Below are 17,674 nucleotides of genomic sequence, written 5' to 3'. Positions count from 1 at the left end.
TTCTCGGCTTGTGTATGACAACTATGCGTGCCTTCCTGAGGTCTGGGGGGAGAGCTCCCAGTTCTCTGCTGCGCAGTAACATGCGATGCATGTGGGTAGGTAACATGCCACCGAGGCATTTCCATGTCTCTGTCGGGAACCCATTGGAGCCCGGGGTTTTCCCGGGTTGGAGTTGTGCTAGCGCCTCTTGCAGCTCAGTGTCGGTGATATCAGCATTCAGGAGATCTGATTGGTGCTGTCGGAGTATCTGAAGCTCGATTTGGTCGAGGTAGCGTGAGGGTTCAATTGGTGGGTTCCCAGTGGGTGGGATATAGAGGTTTTTGTAGTAGGTTGCGAATGCCTCGACAAGATCAGAGTCTTCTGTCAACAGTATTCCATCTGGAGATGTGATTGCACTTACGTGTCCTCTGCTTAGTTCGCGTCTCTCCACCCAGGCCAAAGTCTTGTTAGCCTTGTCGCCCCGTTCGTATATTTGGCCCCGGACTAATTGGTGAGCAGTTCGTGCATTGTCTAGAGATAAGTTGCTAAGGGCTTCTTGCGCCGTGAGCATCGCCTCCTTTGCTTCTTGGGTGTTGTGTATTAGGGTTGTTTGTTCACACTCCAAGACGCGTGCTTCTGCTTCTCTGACCTTCTGGACTTGGCGTTGTTGGTAGGCAGAAACCGCGGCGATAGCCTCCCCTCGGAGGACTGTTTTGTACGCCTCCCAGATCGAAATCGAGCAGTCCACGGAGCCTTCATTGAGTTCGAAGTATTCCGTAGTCTTTCTTTCCAGCTCCTCTGCAATTTCAGGAAGACTGAGATGGTATGTGTTGAGGCGGCGGCAGGAGTTTTTAACAGTTAGACGGAGCGGGGAGTGGTCCGAAATTCCTCTCGCGAGGAATTCAGCGTTGAGAAGCCTATGGGTCATATTGCAGGGGATGAAGGCGTAATCAATCCTGTAGAAAGATTTGTGGACACCCGAATAGAAGGAGAACCCTGCCTCGTCTCCATGGAGTGAGCGCCATGTGTCCGCCAATCCCAAGGCCTCGGCGAGCAGTGTGGAGGTGGGGCGTGTTCCAGATCTCCTATGGGTTCTATCGACTGCGATGTTCATGACTTCATTAAAGTCCCCTCCAAGCATCCACCTATCAGCCTCTTCTTCCAGGAGCAAGCTTTGTAGTTCGGAGAGTAGTTCTTTCGTCAGCATAGATCGCTGCCAGGCCCCACTTCTCGCCCCAGATGTCCACTAGCAGCAGTACATAGCGGCCCCGGGGGTCCGCTCTGATCTTCCTAACCTGGAGAGGGACTCTCTTGTGAACGAGTATCATCGTGCCCCTAGCAACTTTTGTGAATCCTGCATGGTAAACATTAGAGTAGTTGGATCTTTTGAAAAAGTTGGTGTTTGTGCCTATCAAGTGTGTTTCATTTAAGAGGGCAATGTCCGGCGAGTGTCGGTTTAGGTACTGGAGCACCAGTCTCCGCTTTATGCTGGAGCCGAGGCCGTTGACGTTCCAGGACAGTATTGTCACCTTGTTGGAGTTCATCCTGTCTGCGTGAGTCCTCTTGTTGGGGTGGCTTGGAGGATTAGTGGCAGTTGCGCCTTTCTTGGGGGCCTATGTCGATCTCTTCTCAGAGGAGACATCCACGGGTTGCCTCGCATTGAAGTGCCTGATGACTGGCAGACAGTTGCGTCCACGGTCCTGGCCAAAAACAGTGTTCGTTTACATTGCCTGTACTCGTCGGTTTCCAGCCTTCTTGTCTCGTGATTCCGTTTCCTTGAGTCCCCAAAACTCCCCCCACCCTGTACTCCTCCCTGCCCCCCCCCTCCAACTGGGAGCACCTGTCACCCAAACATTGAACTTATAACTTGGTGAACAAACTTATAACTTGGTGAACTTCCTCGGGATAACCCTGACTGTGATAGTGCCCGCGCCGCATCAGGGGCGGTGGCCGCTAGTTGAGCGCTCCCATGTTGTTACGTTGCAGATTAGTCCCCCCGTTGCGTGGTCCTTACCCCTTTTCGGTGGGGGTCCCCGTCACGTCGTTGTCTGCGTTGTTCGGAGATTGAGGGGGCGAGGGTCGATCGGACCGGGGCCTCTGTGTGGGCGGTCCCGGTGGCGTGCGCCTCGCTCTGGAACCAGTGAGGACTTGGGTCTCCAGCCAGTCCCATGCATCTTTGGGTGTGTAGAACAGATGAGTGGTGCCCTCATAGTGGACTTAAAGCGATGCCGGGAAGAATAAAGCGTATTTGAAGGAGAGCGAGTGAAGTTTCTTCTTGACCGAGTCAAAAGATTGGCGGGCCTTCTGGACGTCCTTGGTGTAGTCTGGGTAGAACCCGATCCTGTAGCCGTTGTATGTTATCGAGCCGGAGGCCCTTGCCATTTGTAGGATTGCATCTCGGTCCCGGTAATTCAGCAGGTGTGCGATTATTGTTCTGGGTGGGGCGCCCGGAGTTGGTGGACCGGTGGGGACTCTATGCGCCCTTTCTATAGAGAAGAATTTGGACAGTTTTCTGGGGGCGAAGATATGAGCTAGCCAGTCCTCAAGAAAGAGTTCAGCGCTGGGGCCTTCCTCCCTCTCCGGTTTTCCAAGGATCCTGAGGTTATTGCGCCCTCCCCTCACTGTCCTCCGCACGGTTTTCCAGTTGGGCTACTTTCTGAGTGATCGCGGTAAGTTGTTGCTCTAAACGGTGAACTGTCTTCTGTGTCCGAAATTCTCTGTTCCGCCTCACCGACCCTGGCCGATAGATTGCAGAGGTCTTGGCGTATAATGGAAACCTCTGTGGATAGGCCTCCCATTTTGAGTTCCAGTGATGTTCTCGAGTCCCCAATCGCTTTCATGAGGTCTGTCAGAGAGATTGGGGGGTCATGGGGCTCTTCGCCGGCACCTTCCTCTTCTGGAGTCTTTGAGTCCCCTGGCGGGGGGGCGGGGCCCTGTTGTGTAGAAGTCCATTTTACTTTGAAGAGTTTGCCTTTTAGATTTTTCTTTCCCCATGTCGCAGGTGGCGTGCCTGGTATGGCAGCAGGCCCGAGTATTCCACATTGTCGGGCAAGGAGGATGGATGATGAGGCCTGGAGGGGCCCTGCGTGGGTCAGATTGTTACGTTGAAGCAATACGGGGCGCCCACGGTGTGTCCACGCAAGGGCGGCGTCGAAGACAGTGGAGCGTGTTCCCCCGGAGTGTAGCCCCCTCCTTCAGGGCTGCCAGGCGCTTGGGGGTGATGCCGTATGAGTAGGGGAGAGCTCGCCCCCGCAGTAGTGGAGCCCTGTAGGGGCTGTTCTCCAGGTTGTCCCCCACTGCAGTCCAAGTGTGCTGAGGCTTGCTTAGGGTGGGGGGGGGGGGGTTGAAAACAGTTTTCAAGGAAATGCGGGATCGTGCCGCTGTATTGTCCCCTGGTGTAGCACTAGCAAGTACCTATCTCCGCCCCTTGCAGTTCCGTTCATGGGCTTCACAGGCCCTGTCGCCGGTCCATGTGTATGAGGGGACGTGGAGGGGTAGGGGGGGAAACAGGGCAAGTTCCCAGCCCCACACACACTCCTACCTCGCTGTACCTGGGTCCGTTGCCATCGTGTTGTCCACCAGCAGGGGAGCGCAGCACTCGATCTTTCTAGTCGTGCCGCGACTCGACCCTGGGTGATGCAGTCTCGCTGACGGGGGGGAGATTACTGGGGGAAGGCTGGCAGCGTGGGCCCAGGCCTGGTGCAAGCGCTCCAGGTAGCTCCCGGGTCTGTGCTTGGGGAATGGTGGAGCGTTTCCCTCGTGGTCATCAGCAAGTTCAGGAAGGAAAGAAAAGAGGGGGCTTCTCGAGTGCGTTGCACCGCCAGGGGCCAGGGGGATGCGGTGTATCAATGGCAGCAGCCGTTCCGATCCCAGCGCCCTGCGGTGTCCCCAGATCAGGCAGGAGGGAGGGACCACAGTTGTGACTCCTGCCGGCGTTTCTCCGGCGCGTCCCTTTGCCCGGGCTCTTCAGTGTCGGAGAGTCTCGGAGGGGGAGGGGTGGGCGGTCGCTTCCGCTCACGCTGGGCTGGCCGCGGATCTCCCGCCGGCGGTCTTCAGGCTGGTACTGGAGTCCCCCGGTCCGATTCGTCCCCAAAATACAGCGACGGCTGCACAAATGTGTCCGCCGCTGCTCGCGAGCAGATGGGGTAATTTCGTGCAGCAAACAACACATCCCTTAGCTGCTGATGGAAGTCCCGGCCAAGTTAACAAAAGGGGCGACAGAGCTGGTCCCAAGGCGACTCCGGGGCTCTGGAGTTTACTCAAGATACTTTCTCGTAAGAAAAAAGACCGGGGGCTTGAGGCCATTCTCGACCTACGACGACTCAAAGTACATAAAATCCCAGAAGTTCAGGATGGTCACACTGCAACACGTGCTCCGCCAGCTGGAGCAGGGAGACTTTCTGTTGTCGTTGGATCTAGATGACACGTACTTTCACGTCCTCATACACGAAAAGCATTGCAAGTTCCTGTGCTTGTCGTCCAGGGGAAGCATTACCAGTTCAAGGCTCTTCCCTTTGGACTGAAGTCTGCACCCAGAGTATTCAAGTGCCTGGCTCCGGCGGCGGCCCATCTGCGACTACAGGGGATTCATGTTTACCTTTACCTGGATGACTGGCTCATCCGGGCCAAATCAAAGGACATCACCATCGATCACACAGCGAGGACTATCCGGCTGCTGACGGATCTGTGGTTCTCCGTGAATTATGCAAAGTCCTGCTTGGTTCCATCGCAGGACGCGCTGTTCCTGGGATCCAGGCTCCACAGTGTCCTGCCTGGCGGCTCCATCGGAGGAGAGGATAGCGGCCATCTTGTGCCAGGTGCAACGGCTGTTAGCACTGAAGATCTCCACGGTGAGGACCATCAAGTCGATGCTCGGCATGATGTCGTCATGCATATACCTGATTCAGCTCTGCAGGTTGCGGTTGCGTCCACCCCAGGAGTTCCTCGACACCTGTTGGGCCCAGGGTCCGGAGGTTTCCAGGACAGGATCGCTCTCGGCACGGAGTTCTGTTGAGCGGTAAGCTGGTGGGGCATGAGCTCCTACATCACCAGAGGCACGACCTTCCAGAGCCCCCGTACAAGGAGACGGTCACGATGGACGTCTCTCTAGAAGGATGGGGAGCCCACACCGTACGTCTATATGCCAGAGGCCTGTGGCTACCGGAGAGAAAGACGATACACATCAATGTACTGGAAGTCGTTCCTTCTGTCCCACAAGGGCAAGGTGGTGAGGGTCTTCACGGACAATACCACCACAATTTTTACATACGGAAGCTTGGGGGAAACCGATCCACGGCGCTCTGTAGGGGCGCAAGACTTGTGGCACTGGGCCGTCGCCCAGGGAATTCTGTTTCAACTGGCAGGAGAAAAGAACACTATCGCTGACTTTCTTGCTACGAGTGGGAGCTTCGGCAGGATCAAGTGACCATGGGGGATGCATTCTCCTTCCCTTGGGAAGGCCTGTTTCTGTATCCGTTCCCGTCGTTGCCACTACTACTTCGAGTCATCCGTCAAGTCAGACGGTACCAGTGCAGGATGCTGCTCGTCGCCCCAGCGTGGCCAAGGCAGATCTGGTACCCGGATCTTCTCTGGCTAAGTCGTGGCTAACTCACGCCTCCATCAAGGTACATTTGGCAGCTATCTCCCGCTACACCAGGTCTCCTGGACGGTCTTCACTGTGATAGCACCGTCTTGTTAAGGAATTCATCAAGGGACTGTTCTGCTTATTCCCACCGGTGTAGGCCCCGGTGTGGGAACTCGGCGTGGTGCTGACTAGGCTCATGGGGGCAGAAAAAACAAGACCTTGGCTGAACAGACAGCGGTGTTGGCTGTACTCCCAAAAACCACATAGATGTGGTATATATTTCAAGTCATAGATTCGATGAAAAACGTGTACAAGCTATGACATGTATTTTTCAATTTTATTCAAATTTTTCAATTTTATCCTGGGCTAGTTCTGTCAATAATTCCAGATGCATCAGAGCCAGGGCCTATGCATTTCGGACGTACTCGTGCTTCATCAGAGCCAATGCTTACTGTTCATTGGGTACCATGGTTAACATTTCATCCACATTTCAAATCGACATTGTCATACAGTGTTAAAGTGGTATGACCATTAAAATCCTCCTCCGATGGTATTATTCTCCCCTAAGACTACACCATATGAACCCCACGCTCAACCCGAACTGCTGGAGGCAATGCGGCCAAGTAGGGACTCTCTTCCATATGTGGTGGTCATGCCCGAGGGCCCAGGCTTTTTGGGAACAATGCCTAGCAACAATCACAGACATCACTCAGGTGCGACTTCCCCTGGAGCCCGAGCCCATCCTCCTGGGAGCCCCAGTCACTGGAATCTACCCCAGATCTGGCCCTATGGCCAAACTGTTATCCCAATGCCTATTGGCGGGCAGAAACGTAATAGCTCGCACTTGGAAAACAGCAGAAGGACCGTTAATGCCCTTTTGGTGGGTAAAAATCTGGGACATCTTAATCGCAGAGAAGGTGACGGCTGCCGGGGCAGGCCGCTTACATCGCTTCGAAAACATTTGGGGCCCAATCCTAGACTTTGATCGGAATTATCCAGCCCTGACATACAAGCCCCAACTAGCCAGGAGGACCTTACGGGACGATAACTCCCAGCGGCGACAGGAAGAAGAAGAATGTTAAGACACGGGGGAGGGAAGGGGAGAGTAATCTACTGTGCTTTCTTTATGCCATTTGTCGTGATTGATCATTTTGTATTGCCTAATCCTGCCTGTTTAAAATAAATATTTAAAAAAAAAAAGAGTGGTTTCAAACCAATATTGTCATACGACATTAGGTTCACATTGTAATCATCAAAATTCCAATACATTTCATGTACAAGGCATTTCAGCCCCCACAGTTTTTCGTTATGATTATAAAAGTCCACATCAAATGATGTAACCCACATTGTATCGGTCCAAATTTCAGTCCAAATTATGAAATACATCACGGTATCCATGAGAATCTAATGTTACACAGTATCCAAATGTATAGGTTAAAGTTCATCACAATAAAGTGTAGCAGTTTTTCAACATTCATAAGTACGTTCATTTATGTGGTCACGGTAGAAGGAAGAGGGGAAAAATAGAGAAAAGCGTATGTGTCAGCGCATAAAACGGTATAATGGGATGCTAATTGCATATAGTTGCGAGTTGGTACTAACCTGATGCTATAGATCTTTTCAATATCTCGAAGAAAAATAATTGCCATCAGATTACTCATAGGTATTACCGAAATTGTGATTTACACGTGAGCATTTACAAAAACAGGGTTTCCTTACCTATTTTATTCACGATTGGAATGAATCACGTAAGAAATGCGGCGTTCCGAGTTTCAATGGTAGCTTCCCGCCGAGACAGTATCTCTATTAGGAAATATAAATTCAGTAATCAGGATCGCGTGTTTGTGATCACTCGGTTATGATTGTGCTAAAATCTACAATCTATCGTACTTCATACATGTTGGACTGTATATCTGTGCTGTGTCCTTCGGGCGCCGCGAGGACGCGCTGAGTGCACCGTGGGATATTTAGTGTTGTAAGGAGTGGACATGGAAACCATTCCGCAGTTCCACGCTGTACATGTCGGCCATCTTGGAATGGTCAATTTAGTGTCACTGATCTAAGGGGCACTGGTGGGCAAGTGGGTTGGATATAAACTGGTTATTAAACATATCAAGCATATTGGATGGAGAGGCTACCCTAGCTATGTATGTTCAACCGTATTAAGCAATCATGGTAATGTTTTATATGGCACACGACTCAAGCGCATGTGATGTTATGATGAAAATTCGCAAGTTATAACTGCACAATTTTAAGGAATAGGTATACAAACAAGTTGGTATTGGGTCATTCATAAAATCACATAGCCCTTGCCACGGGACCTCTGGTGTATGGTAAAAACGCAGTGTTATTCAAATGTAATACCTCGGATACTGTAATATGTAATCACTTAGACTAAGAAGGATGAAGAGAATTAGTGACTGAGCTATAACCTACCTTAATAACGTGTGGTACCGTTGTGTTCAAAGCTAGTAACTTTATAGGTCAGACCGGATGGGCATTATGCATATCAATTTGAGTCATGATGACAGTCTGACAGAACATACAGATTTCATACATTGTACATATTAATGGTCATCTTGCTGGAATTGTAATGCTGAAATCATAAAAAAACTAAAATCGAATTCTTCATTAATTCCGCAGGCGAGAGAGCATCTAGTCTCTCGGTCCAAAAGGCCTCCCTTTGTGCTCGTAGTTTCTTAATGTCTGTGCTGTAACCTCTAGTTTGTACAATTTCTAACACTAGAAATCGTAATTGTGTTACTGCATGTCCTTTCTGCATAAAATGTCTGGCCACTGCTGATGTTTGATTATTCTTTCTGATACATGATTTGTGTTCATTAATCCGTAACTTTATTTTCCTTGATGTTTCCCCAACATAGTAAATCCCACAGGGGCATTTGATTGTGTAGATCACATTCTCTGAGAGGCATGTGGCGTGGTACTTCAATTTTATTCTTTCACCAGTTCTTGGATGTGACACTGAGGTGCCCTTGATGACGTTATTTCAGTTGAGGCATGGGAAAATGCCTGGATGCTTGTCTGGTTATTTGTGCGATGATCTATCTTGTGTGGCCACTAGCATGTTTCGTAGATTGCTACTTTTTTGGTAGGCGAATACTGGTGGACGAGAGAACAAATCCTTTGTTCTATTGTCACTGGTCAAGATGCTCCACCGGTTTAAAATGCTTTGTTTGATTTGCCTACTTTGAATGGAGTAGTTAGTCAAGAAGACTAAATCTGGGCTTTCTCTTTGCAGTTTGTTGTGTAAAAGTTGACCACGTTCTTGAGTATTTGTTTTAGATGAAGCTGTTTCCAAATCTCTATCGGGATATCCTCTCATGCATAGTTTTTCTTGTAATTTTATCAATTGTATTTCACAATCCTCTGGATCACTTACGATCCTCTTCACTCTTAGCATTTGTCTGTAAGGAATAGTACGCAAAATGTTGGGAGGGTGGAAACTCATACAATGAAGTAGATTGTTTCTGTCAGTATTTTTTGGGAATAGAGTTGTGGTGATTTTGGGTCTTTTGATGACTGTACATCAGACAGTGTACATTGGGGTTCCCTGTCGATGCTGTTCAAATAGATCAGGAATTCTTCCAACTCTTTCTTGCTCTCGCTCCGAACCTATGAATTCAGCTCTGCTTAAGTTTCTGTTGTGGAAGACGGCTTTCCTTGTGGCCATCACCTCTGCACGACGAGTGGGTGAGATTCAGGCCCTATCCTGCAAACAACCTTATTTGACTTTCCACGAGACGAGGGTGGTGCTACGGACACGTCCCTCCTTCATGCCCAAGGTTCCATCGGACTTATCTCAACAAGCCCTTCGTGTTACCTGTGTTTTTTCCAACGCATTCGTCGCCGGCTGAAAGGACTTTGCACTTGCTGGATGTGAACCATGGGAAGGCACTGTCCAAGGCTTCCATTTCCAGGTGACTCTCTGGCAGTATCACTCATTGTCACCGGTTGGCAAACCGACCGCTGCCTGACCGTCAGAGCTCATTCTACCAGATTGATCGCTGCTATGACGGCGTTCCTGTCTGGTGTGCCCCTGCTGGACATTTGCAGGGATGCTACGTGGAGGTTGACGCATACCTTCCCGAAATTCTACTGCATGACTGGTATTCCAGGGTGGAGTTCGTAGTCGGCCAAGCAGTGCTGCGCAACCTGTTCGCTTGAAGGTGAGCCTGGTGAGGAGGTAAGAGTAATTGCTTCTGTTGAGCCTTGCCACCTCCCATGGTTGTGCATGTGTGTACTGCTATGTATTCTTTATTCATGAGTATGTGAATCCATGCCCAGACCCCATGTTGGAGAAGGAACAAGTTACTTACCTGCGAACTGTCCCGCCTAACCCTCTGCAGCTCTTTTCTTGGTCCTACTGCCACTTTACGTGCTACCAAATCTGAAGATGGCTACCTGGGGAGGGTCTTAGGTGGAGGGCAGTCATTGACGGGGGGGGCAGTATGACCCAGAGCTCAGTGATTGGTGTATAGAAGAAAGACAGTTCAGAAACGAAACGGAAACTGTTTTTTTCTTTTATCGAGGATTCCCAGCCTGGCGACGGGGAATATTCATGAGCATGTAAATCCATGCCAGACCCATGCTAGAGAACAACAGTTACAGGTAAGTAACTTGGTCCTTCCCAGTAAAGTAAAGGCTGTACAAGACTGGGCAAACCCCATAACCCAAACCCAGGTGAGAGGTTTTCTAGGCCTCATTGGGTATTACAGAAATTTAATGGCAGACTATGGTACCATAGCTGTCCCGCTGACCGCCGTCACAACTCCTAAGATCCCAAAGAAAGTCACTTGGACTGAGGATTGAGAGAAGGCTTTCCAAAGCCTCAAGGATTCCCTTTGTCAGCCCCCTATCCTTGGGGCACCTGATTACCAGATAATTTTATTGTGCAGACAGATGCATCTAACACTAGGATAGGTGCTGTCCTTTCACAGTTAGATCACAAAGGCAGGAAACCTATTCAATATTTTATTAGTCGCCAGTTTAAGGACAGAGAGCTCAGATCGGCGACCATGGAAAAGGAATGTTTCTATATTGTGTGGGCCCTTTGGAGGCTGAGACTCACTTTACTGTGCAGACTGACCATAAACCCTTACAGTGGCTAGTGAGCATGAAGGGAGAGAATCGTAAATTGCTCAGGTGGTCCATAAGCCTCCAAGGATTTGTCTTCACCATTGAGCATGAACCTGGTGCCCAACATAGCAATGCTGAGGGTCTCTCCAGGATGTATAACCAACTGTACAGGAAACCCACCCAGGAGTGGATTAGTTCCCACTCTGTTCCTATTCTGGGGGGTGAGTCTTTGGAAAGATTTCTCTTTTGGTAACTTTCCCTCTATAGTTTCTATGGACTCTCAATATTTCTGTTTTGTTTTTTAACCTGTTCTGACTTGAGTGGAAGTAAAGCTTATAACTTCACTGCCCCTGCCATTTACTCATTTGTTGTGGGAGAAACTGATCAGTCCTTCAGACTATCGGCACTGGGACACTCCCTTTTACATTTTGTAACTTTTTAACATTGTGCACAACATCTTGCACTGCAGTGCAATTGGGATACTTTTCTATCACCCATCTTTTTACACTTTGGGTTTTGGTTGCTTTTTTATGTGCCCAAAGGACCAGCTGGTGAAAGCAGATATATTTATACAATCTTTGCCTTATTTCTAGTGCACACATTCACGTTTAGTGCATATGGCTACTAAATATGCCAGGTGCTATAAAATGCCGGTGCCATGAGCTTCGCTTGCTCTTTGACCATATTGTAGTTTGGCATTCTTCCTACCTTGCCAGGTCGGGAAATCCCATGTAAGGTCATGCACCTGCCCCGGAATGCCACTGCTTTCGTGGGCTAGTGATGTCTTTCTGTGTGCAAGGCATGCATTCGTTTTCAAAATGTGATTAACAGTTTGCTAATTTAAATTTTTTTGATTAGCAAACAGACCCATTTGATTAGCAAGTTTGTACTAATATTGTTAATGTCACCAGAAGTTATTTGTACCCTAGACATGAAATGAGTAACAATACAGCAGTTTTGCGTACCGCTGAAATAAGACATTGAGAGGATTCGGGTCTTGCAAATTCTTTAAACGTCAGCTAGACCTGCAGGTCGGCTAACTTAGTTTATCTATTCAACCTAAGAGAAATGCACTCGACCCGACAACAAATGTAAAATGCGATTTCTGTAAAATGGTGCATGTCACTACCAACCCACTTTGTTTGGCCCACTGCTGCCACCCAGAGGCCAGCCATGCACAGTGAAACTTTTATTTGAAATTTGCTACAAAGTAAATGTTTAAAAAAAAGTTTCAAACATCTCTTGTAAATGCTACTCACCCTTCATAAAATCTACTTAACTATGCGAGTAGACGAAACGACTTTGTGAGCAATGGTGCAGTGTCTCTAAAATGTACAAAGGTTAGCTGTCTAGGTGTGGGGCATGAGTGAAACCAGTAGCTGTTGTGATTGGACAACTACTGATTGTTTGAATGGTGCACATCCTTACCATTGGTGGTCTTGGACTTGCTTCCAGTCTGGAGTTTGGATAAGAAGAGGACTGCTGCAGCCATTTCTTCAGATCAGTGTTGGAGCCAAGGATCCCTCACCGAAGAACAGCCAACTGAAGATCCGAAGATGACTCCTCAAGTGGTGATTGACACTTATGGTGCCCTCTGGATGTTAAGGCTGGAATACTCTGATCCCAACAGCGCATCACCTTGACTTCTGAGAGTAATCCTGGGCAGGTTGTCACAACAGAGCTTCTGCACGGTTGTTTTCATGTTAGGGTTGCTTCTCTGTGCTTCGAGACGCTTCACAGCAATTGTCAACGGTTTAGGTGCAGACTCCCTTAGCTTACATGAATATTGAAAGCAGAGTTTGCAATCGGCCTCCAATCAGTCATGCATCCTTTCATATATTTGTAGTGTAGCCTCATTAAAACTTTCCTGTGCATTTTTCCAGGCAAGTGCACATGATATGGATTCAGTCTTGAATCTATACACCCTATTTATGTATTCTCCAGATCTATTATTGGGTGCCATTGTCCCATTTTCGAGTGCACTCTCAGCCAACTGGGCAAGGTTACGTGCCCAGGAAAACACAGAATACCTTATGGTTCCCTGCCTCAGGGACCACAACACAGAGATAGACCCTTATTGTAATCACATGGATGAGGACTAGACTAACTAGTGAAACGGTCCGTGAACTAGTATAGGACAAGCAAAAAGATCAAGGTCTCTCTGGTGCCACATCACATGACTAACAAATGTCATCCACTCTCACACAGGCAGTAATTGCATGCCCCTAGCCTACTAGTTTGAAACACTGTGAAAAGTGTCAGTTGTTTAATACAAGGTGGTGGCAGTAACTCCAGTGATTGGCATTGGAAGTCTGTGAATTACTGTTGATTTTTCAAAAATCAGAAGCTTAATTGTTCCTTTACTTTAAGCATGCTTTCAGTCTAGTTAATTTCACATTTTTCTGTCAGATTTGTGTGATTACGTGATTCTTTCTGCCTGAGAACCTTTTCTTTTCAGTTGTGTTCCAGTTTTGTTTAATTTGTTGTTTTACTTCATAGGAACATTTGGATTATGAGATTATTCAGTCTTTGAATCCAGAGTTTGACAAAGCCGTTGTCCGAGTGAATGTCTTCAAAGAGCACAGGCAGACCATACAGGTAAGATCCTCATTTACAGCCAGCCTTGGATTAAGTTTATTCTCAAGCACTTTTGCATAATCAGCAGTGTAGTTGGAGACAACATGCTCGTAGTGGGATATCGGTGATCCCAGAGAAGTTACACCTAGCAGATTTCATTACTGTCAGATGTTGTGTTACGGAGGATGTTCACATACTAGTTAGTCCAATGCCTTCCATTTTTTTGTGTTAATTATGCACATCGGATGTTGAACAGCCGTAGCATGTCAATAATGAAGATTCTTCTGGTCTGTCAAGCCCCGTCCCTATCTTGCAGGTATCTTGAAAAAGTGGAAGTGGAAAACGTAGATGCAAAAGGTTTCACATTTTATGTTTTGCCCCGTACTGTGGCAGGTCGAAAGAAGGAGTCAGAAACGTTAAGGACATTTCAAGGGTTATTTAATTTAAACTATAAGAAAAAGGCCAATTATTTTCCTATCACTAAAGTGATTAACTTGCCTATATTAATAACTAAAGGTGCTAGTCTGTTGCCAGGAAGTTCAAAATAAATGTCCTTGGTCCAAACCTAACACTACCTGGCCCTACCACTAACATGATCAACTCAAAGTAGGGCAAAAGAATGTCTCTCTTCTACTGGTCTTTTCTTGTCTCCTTGTATTCTCTTTATAGAATTGTCTCTCTTTCTAACATATGTTTCTTATGACAATCTTCTTGAATATTCTCTTGATATCTCCTTTATGAGCTAGCTATCCAGAAACAAGGACATCAAATGCCTCTTTACACAAGAGGATCCACCATACACGCATTTCCACCACAATCGAATGCACCAGAAACTCTGCAATATAAATTCATTAAACTATAACGGCTATCCACCAAGGAAAAACATTTTGGGAGAGAATTACTCTCCAATATTACTTGGAACAAGATAAGATACTGAGAGGTCTCAGGATCGTTATCTTTCCTGACTTTAACAATCCTGAGGACGCAGACTTAGTAGGAAAATGGGAAGACAACATAGTCACAGGATCTAAAATCATGCTGGAATTACTAATAGAGCATGGTGACAATAGTGACAGCCATCTGCACTGTCAAAGAGGACATTGAAGCCAGTAACTCTTCTGCTAAAACCAAGGATACAAATTGCAAGATTATGTATGATATTCCCAAGAAACACCAAGATGAGGTGAAAATGAGAAAATGCAGAAAATGTTGAAGAGATGAGAGAGACTATAGAGTGGATAGGGTGTTAGGCAGAATTGCATTCAGTACCTTCTGGGACCACTACATACAATTAGGAGTACAGGTGTAAGCAAAACCAACCTTTGGTATAAGTCTGTACTACTCAGTTTTGTGGTAGCGAGCTGAAGAGCCAAACTTGTCTCAAGAGGGAATTTGAGCAGTACAAGAGGTTACAAAGAGGTCTTACAATCACAATGGTGCAAGTAGACACGCTCAAGGTTTCTTGGTAAACACTTATTAATCTATTACACAATCATTTAGAAAACATTCACTAGAAGGAGGCAACTTTATAATATAAACAAATATACTTCAATAGCAAACCAATAAGCTTCTGGACAAATTAGGCTCCCCTGAAATAGGAGCAAAATGGCATTTCAGTTACTTTCAATGGGAGTAAAAAGGCACACGTTGGGGGGGAGTGGCTAGCAGCGAGACAATGTGGACGTGAGTTCACTCTGCTCCTGTGGCCGCCGCATACATCCTGTTCTTCCAGCCTGCTATTCCACACCTTCTGACTCCCAAAGAACATAGCTAGTAACATAAATCCAGCGGCATCAAATAGCGGAAAGTTGGGCGCAAAACAAATCGACTGCACAAAGTTGGAGGCAACCGAAACCCGACGACGCTCTCTGGCGAGGAAACCAAAATGGCTGCGCGCAGAAGCCGATAATTACGAATTTGAGCTCGGAGGTGCTGCGTAGTGGATGCCGTAGACTTGGCTGTGAGGCGAAAGGAGAGTAGCAGAGAGTGCTACAAACACCCGAACCCCTGGTACAATACACCTTGGGCATCGTTGCAGAACACGCTGCAGACTATGTTCTCACGCCTCGTGGGTTTCGGTGGGGCGGCTGAGATATCGGACTCCTCTGCCTCGCTTAGTAGCGGGAAGCAGCCCAATTAATAGGACAGCGCATGGGGCGCACTGAGGACGCCCAGGGACCGCTAAACCACCTACGAGCCCAGACTAGACATGGCCGGTGAAACGCCCGGCGGTGAAGTGGCACTTCTGCCAAAGTCTCGGTGTGAGATCGGTGAGCCACGAATCACCCTCCAGGCAACGCTGCAGCGTACATCAGGTACGACACATAGCCGACAGCTGCCCCGCTGGGAAAGTGACATTAAGAGGTGCCTTTTGATTACCGATCCGGGGCCTAGCTATACAATCGCTGAGACCGGGCTATGCTCTCCTGCAAACCCTCCATTGTCAGTTGGGATCCGAACACCCTGTGTGGGAAAGGGGCGCACAGGGAAGCAAAGGCTGGGCAGAGGCTGTAATACCACACACACAGCCAGCCCCAGACAATCTGCACTTCAGAACTGGACCTCGGCGGGAGGGAAAGGTGCGCGCTATATGGGGAAACTCCAGGGGTGAGACGGAAGCACAGGCCTAAAGCCACAGATCTGCTCGTAAACAGAGGCACTGCGAGATAAAAGACCCCGATTGACACATGCATTGCTCGCAGTAAGTAACACTGATGTTTTAAGTGTTCCGGCCACCTGAGTGTTCCCTGCAACCCTGAAACTAATACCAAGCAGTGGTGTGTCGGAAACAGTGCGCAGAGGACCAGCATAAAGTGAAACCAAGGCATGGGGAAACACCAAATGAAACCACTACCATCCAGCATTTGTGAATGCTAAAAGTGCTTCTAAAAGGCAGCCCCCTGGGTGCAGACACTTGGCGATTGCCCCCAGAGCTGTTGCCTACCCGGAGCACCGTGAGGGAAACCTGTGGGGAGCTGCAGCACAGCGGACGACGACGCCGCTTGTGCCCGCCGAGGTGTCTGGGTCCTTTGCACGCCCCACTGGGCTGACCTGAAGGGAGTTCTGAATCCTGATACCTGCGTGGCAGTGCCTTACATAGAGGAAAGCTGCAGCAATAATTCTCAAACACAAAGTGCTGATGAGCTGACGAGCCAAGGAGTACACAGTTGCTTTCAAACGCCAGAGAGCGTCTCCATTGGATGAATGTACGGTTCCTCGTAAGCTCTGGACCGAACCGAAGTAAGAAGCGGTAAGCATTAAAATCAGAAGTCCAGGAGTAACAGATGTCCACATGACACACGGATAATGCGAGCCCAATAGCATAGAATCTGTGAGGCACACAGCAACATGCAAACAAACAATTGTGTTTATGCCAGCAGAGTTGGGCCGATGTGAATACCTGGGTCGGTCACACCACTCGGCACCCGGGAGTGGGACGGATTTCTGCCCCGTCGTGTGCTGGTGAGCCCACAAACTCAGCGATTCCGCGCACTGGGCGCATTAGATCCAAAACATCATAACCAGTTGGTGGCACTACCAAGGAACATCGCTTACTATCGACACCCTTAACCTGTCCGGCTCGGAGTAGAGCAAACTGGCAACAGATCTGGACAAAGCAACGAAGCAGTCCACACAAAACAGAATTGATGAATACACAACAGCGACGACGCATGCGCATGATAGCCAAGGTATGTTAGGCGCAATGGCTGAGACTGAAAACACTCTGTCCCTGAAAGATGTCATGACTGCCATTGCGGACTCGCGTGCCTCCATGGAACAAAAAATGGATGGCATTAGCATGGACATGTCCCTCCTCCGTCATGATCTGCAAAAGCTGACCTTGCGTGCTGGGGAGGCAGAACAACGCATCTCTGGCATAAAGGACGGGATACGTGATCTGCAACAACAATGGACTAGTGTCAAGAATAGGTTGAAAACAATGGAGGAGAGAGTGGATGAAGGAGAGGGGAGACCAAGTGCAATAACATTCGGATACTCGGCCTACCAGAAAAGGTAGAAGGTCCCAGTATGGAACTCTTTCTGGAACAATGGCTAATGGATATGTTTGAACCACTCTTTCTTCAAATTCTTCTCAATAGAGGGAGCACACTGCATGCCTACCGGCAGACCAGTGCCTGGCGCCTCTCCACGCACTGTAATAGCCAAGCTCCTGAACTACAGGGATCGAGATGCGCTGCTCTAAAGAGCCAGCGCCAAAGGCACAATAACATATAATGGCTCCAAGATAGCCTTCTTCCCAGACTATACAGGGGAAGTACAGAAAGCCAGACAGTCATTCAACCAACTCAAGAGGCAACTGCAAATGTTAAGTCAAATATGGACTGCTCTTTCCTGCCCAACTCAAAATATATCACAAAGGTGCAACGGTCCACTTTAGCGACCCCAAAGAGGCATGGCGATGGGCTGAACAGCACA

The 17,674-nt window shown here is 48.3% G+C and overlaps 1 protein-coding gene across 3 annotated transcripts in view; it reads left to right on the top strand.

Moving 5' to 3' along the window:
- The window catches only part of NAT10 (N-acetyltransferase 10), a 722,602-nt gene that overhangs the window by 217,322 nt on the left and 487,606 nt on the right, over positions 1-17,674 (top strand). For all 3 annotated transcript variants that reach the window (XM_069623384.1, XM_069623382.1, XM_069623383.1), the window contains exon 11: positions 13,160-13,258. In XM_069623384.1, the coding sequence (XP_069479485.1) occupies positions 13,160-13,258 (99 nt within the window). The remainder of the gene's footprint in view (positions 1-13,159; positions 13,259-17,674) is intronic.

The sequence above is a fragment of the Ambystoma mexicanum genome, chromosome 11, assembly GCF_040938575.1.
Source record: "Ambystoma mexicanum isolate Mex_15411 chromosome 11, UKY_AmexF1_1, whole genome shotgun sequence".
Taxonomy (NCBI): Eukaryota; Metazoa; Chordata; class Amphibia; order Caudata; family Ambystomatidae; genus Ambystoma; species Ambystoma mexicanum.
The sequence above is the reverse complement of the archived record's forward strand: the minus strand, read 5'-3'. Positions and strand labels throughout refer to the sequence as shown.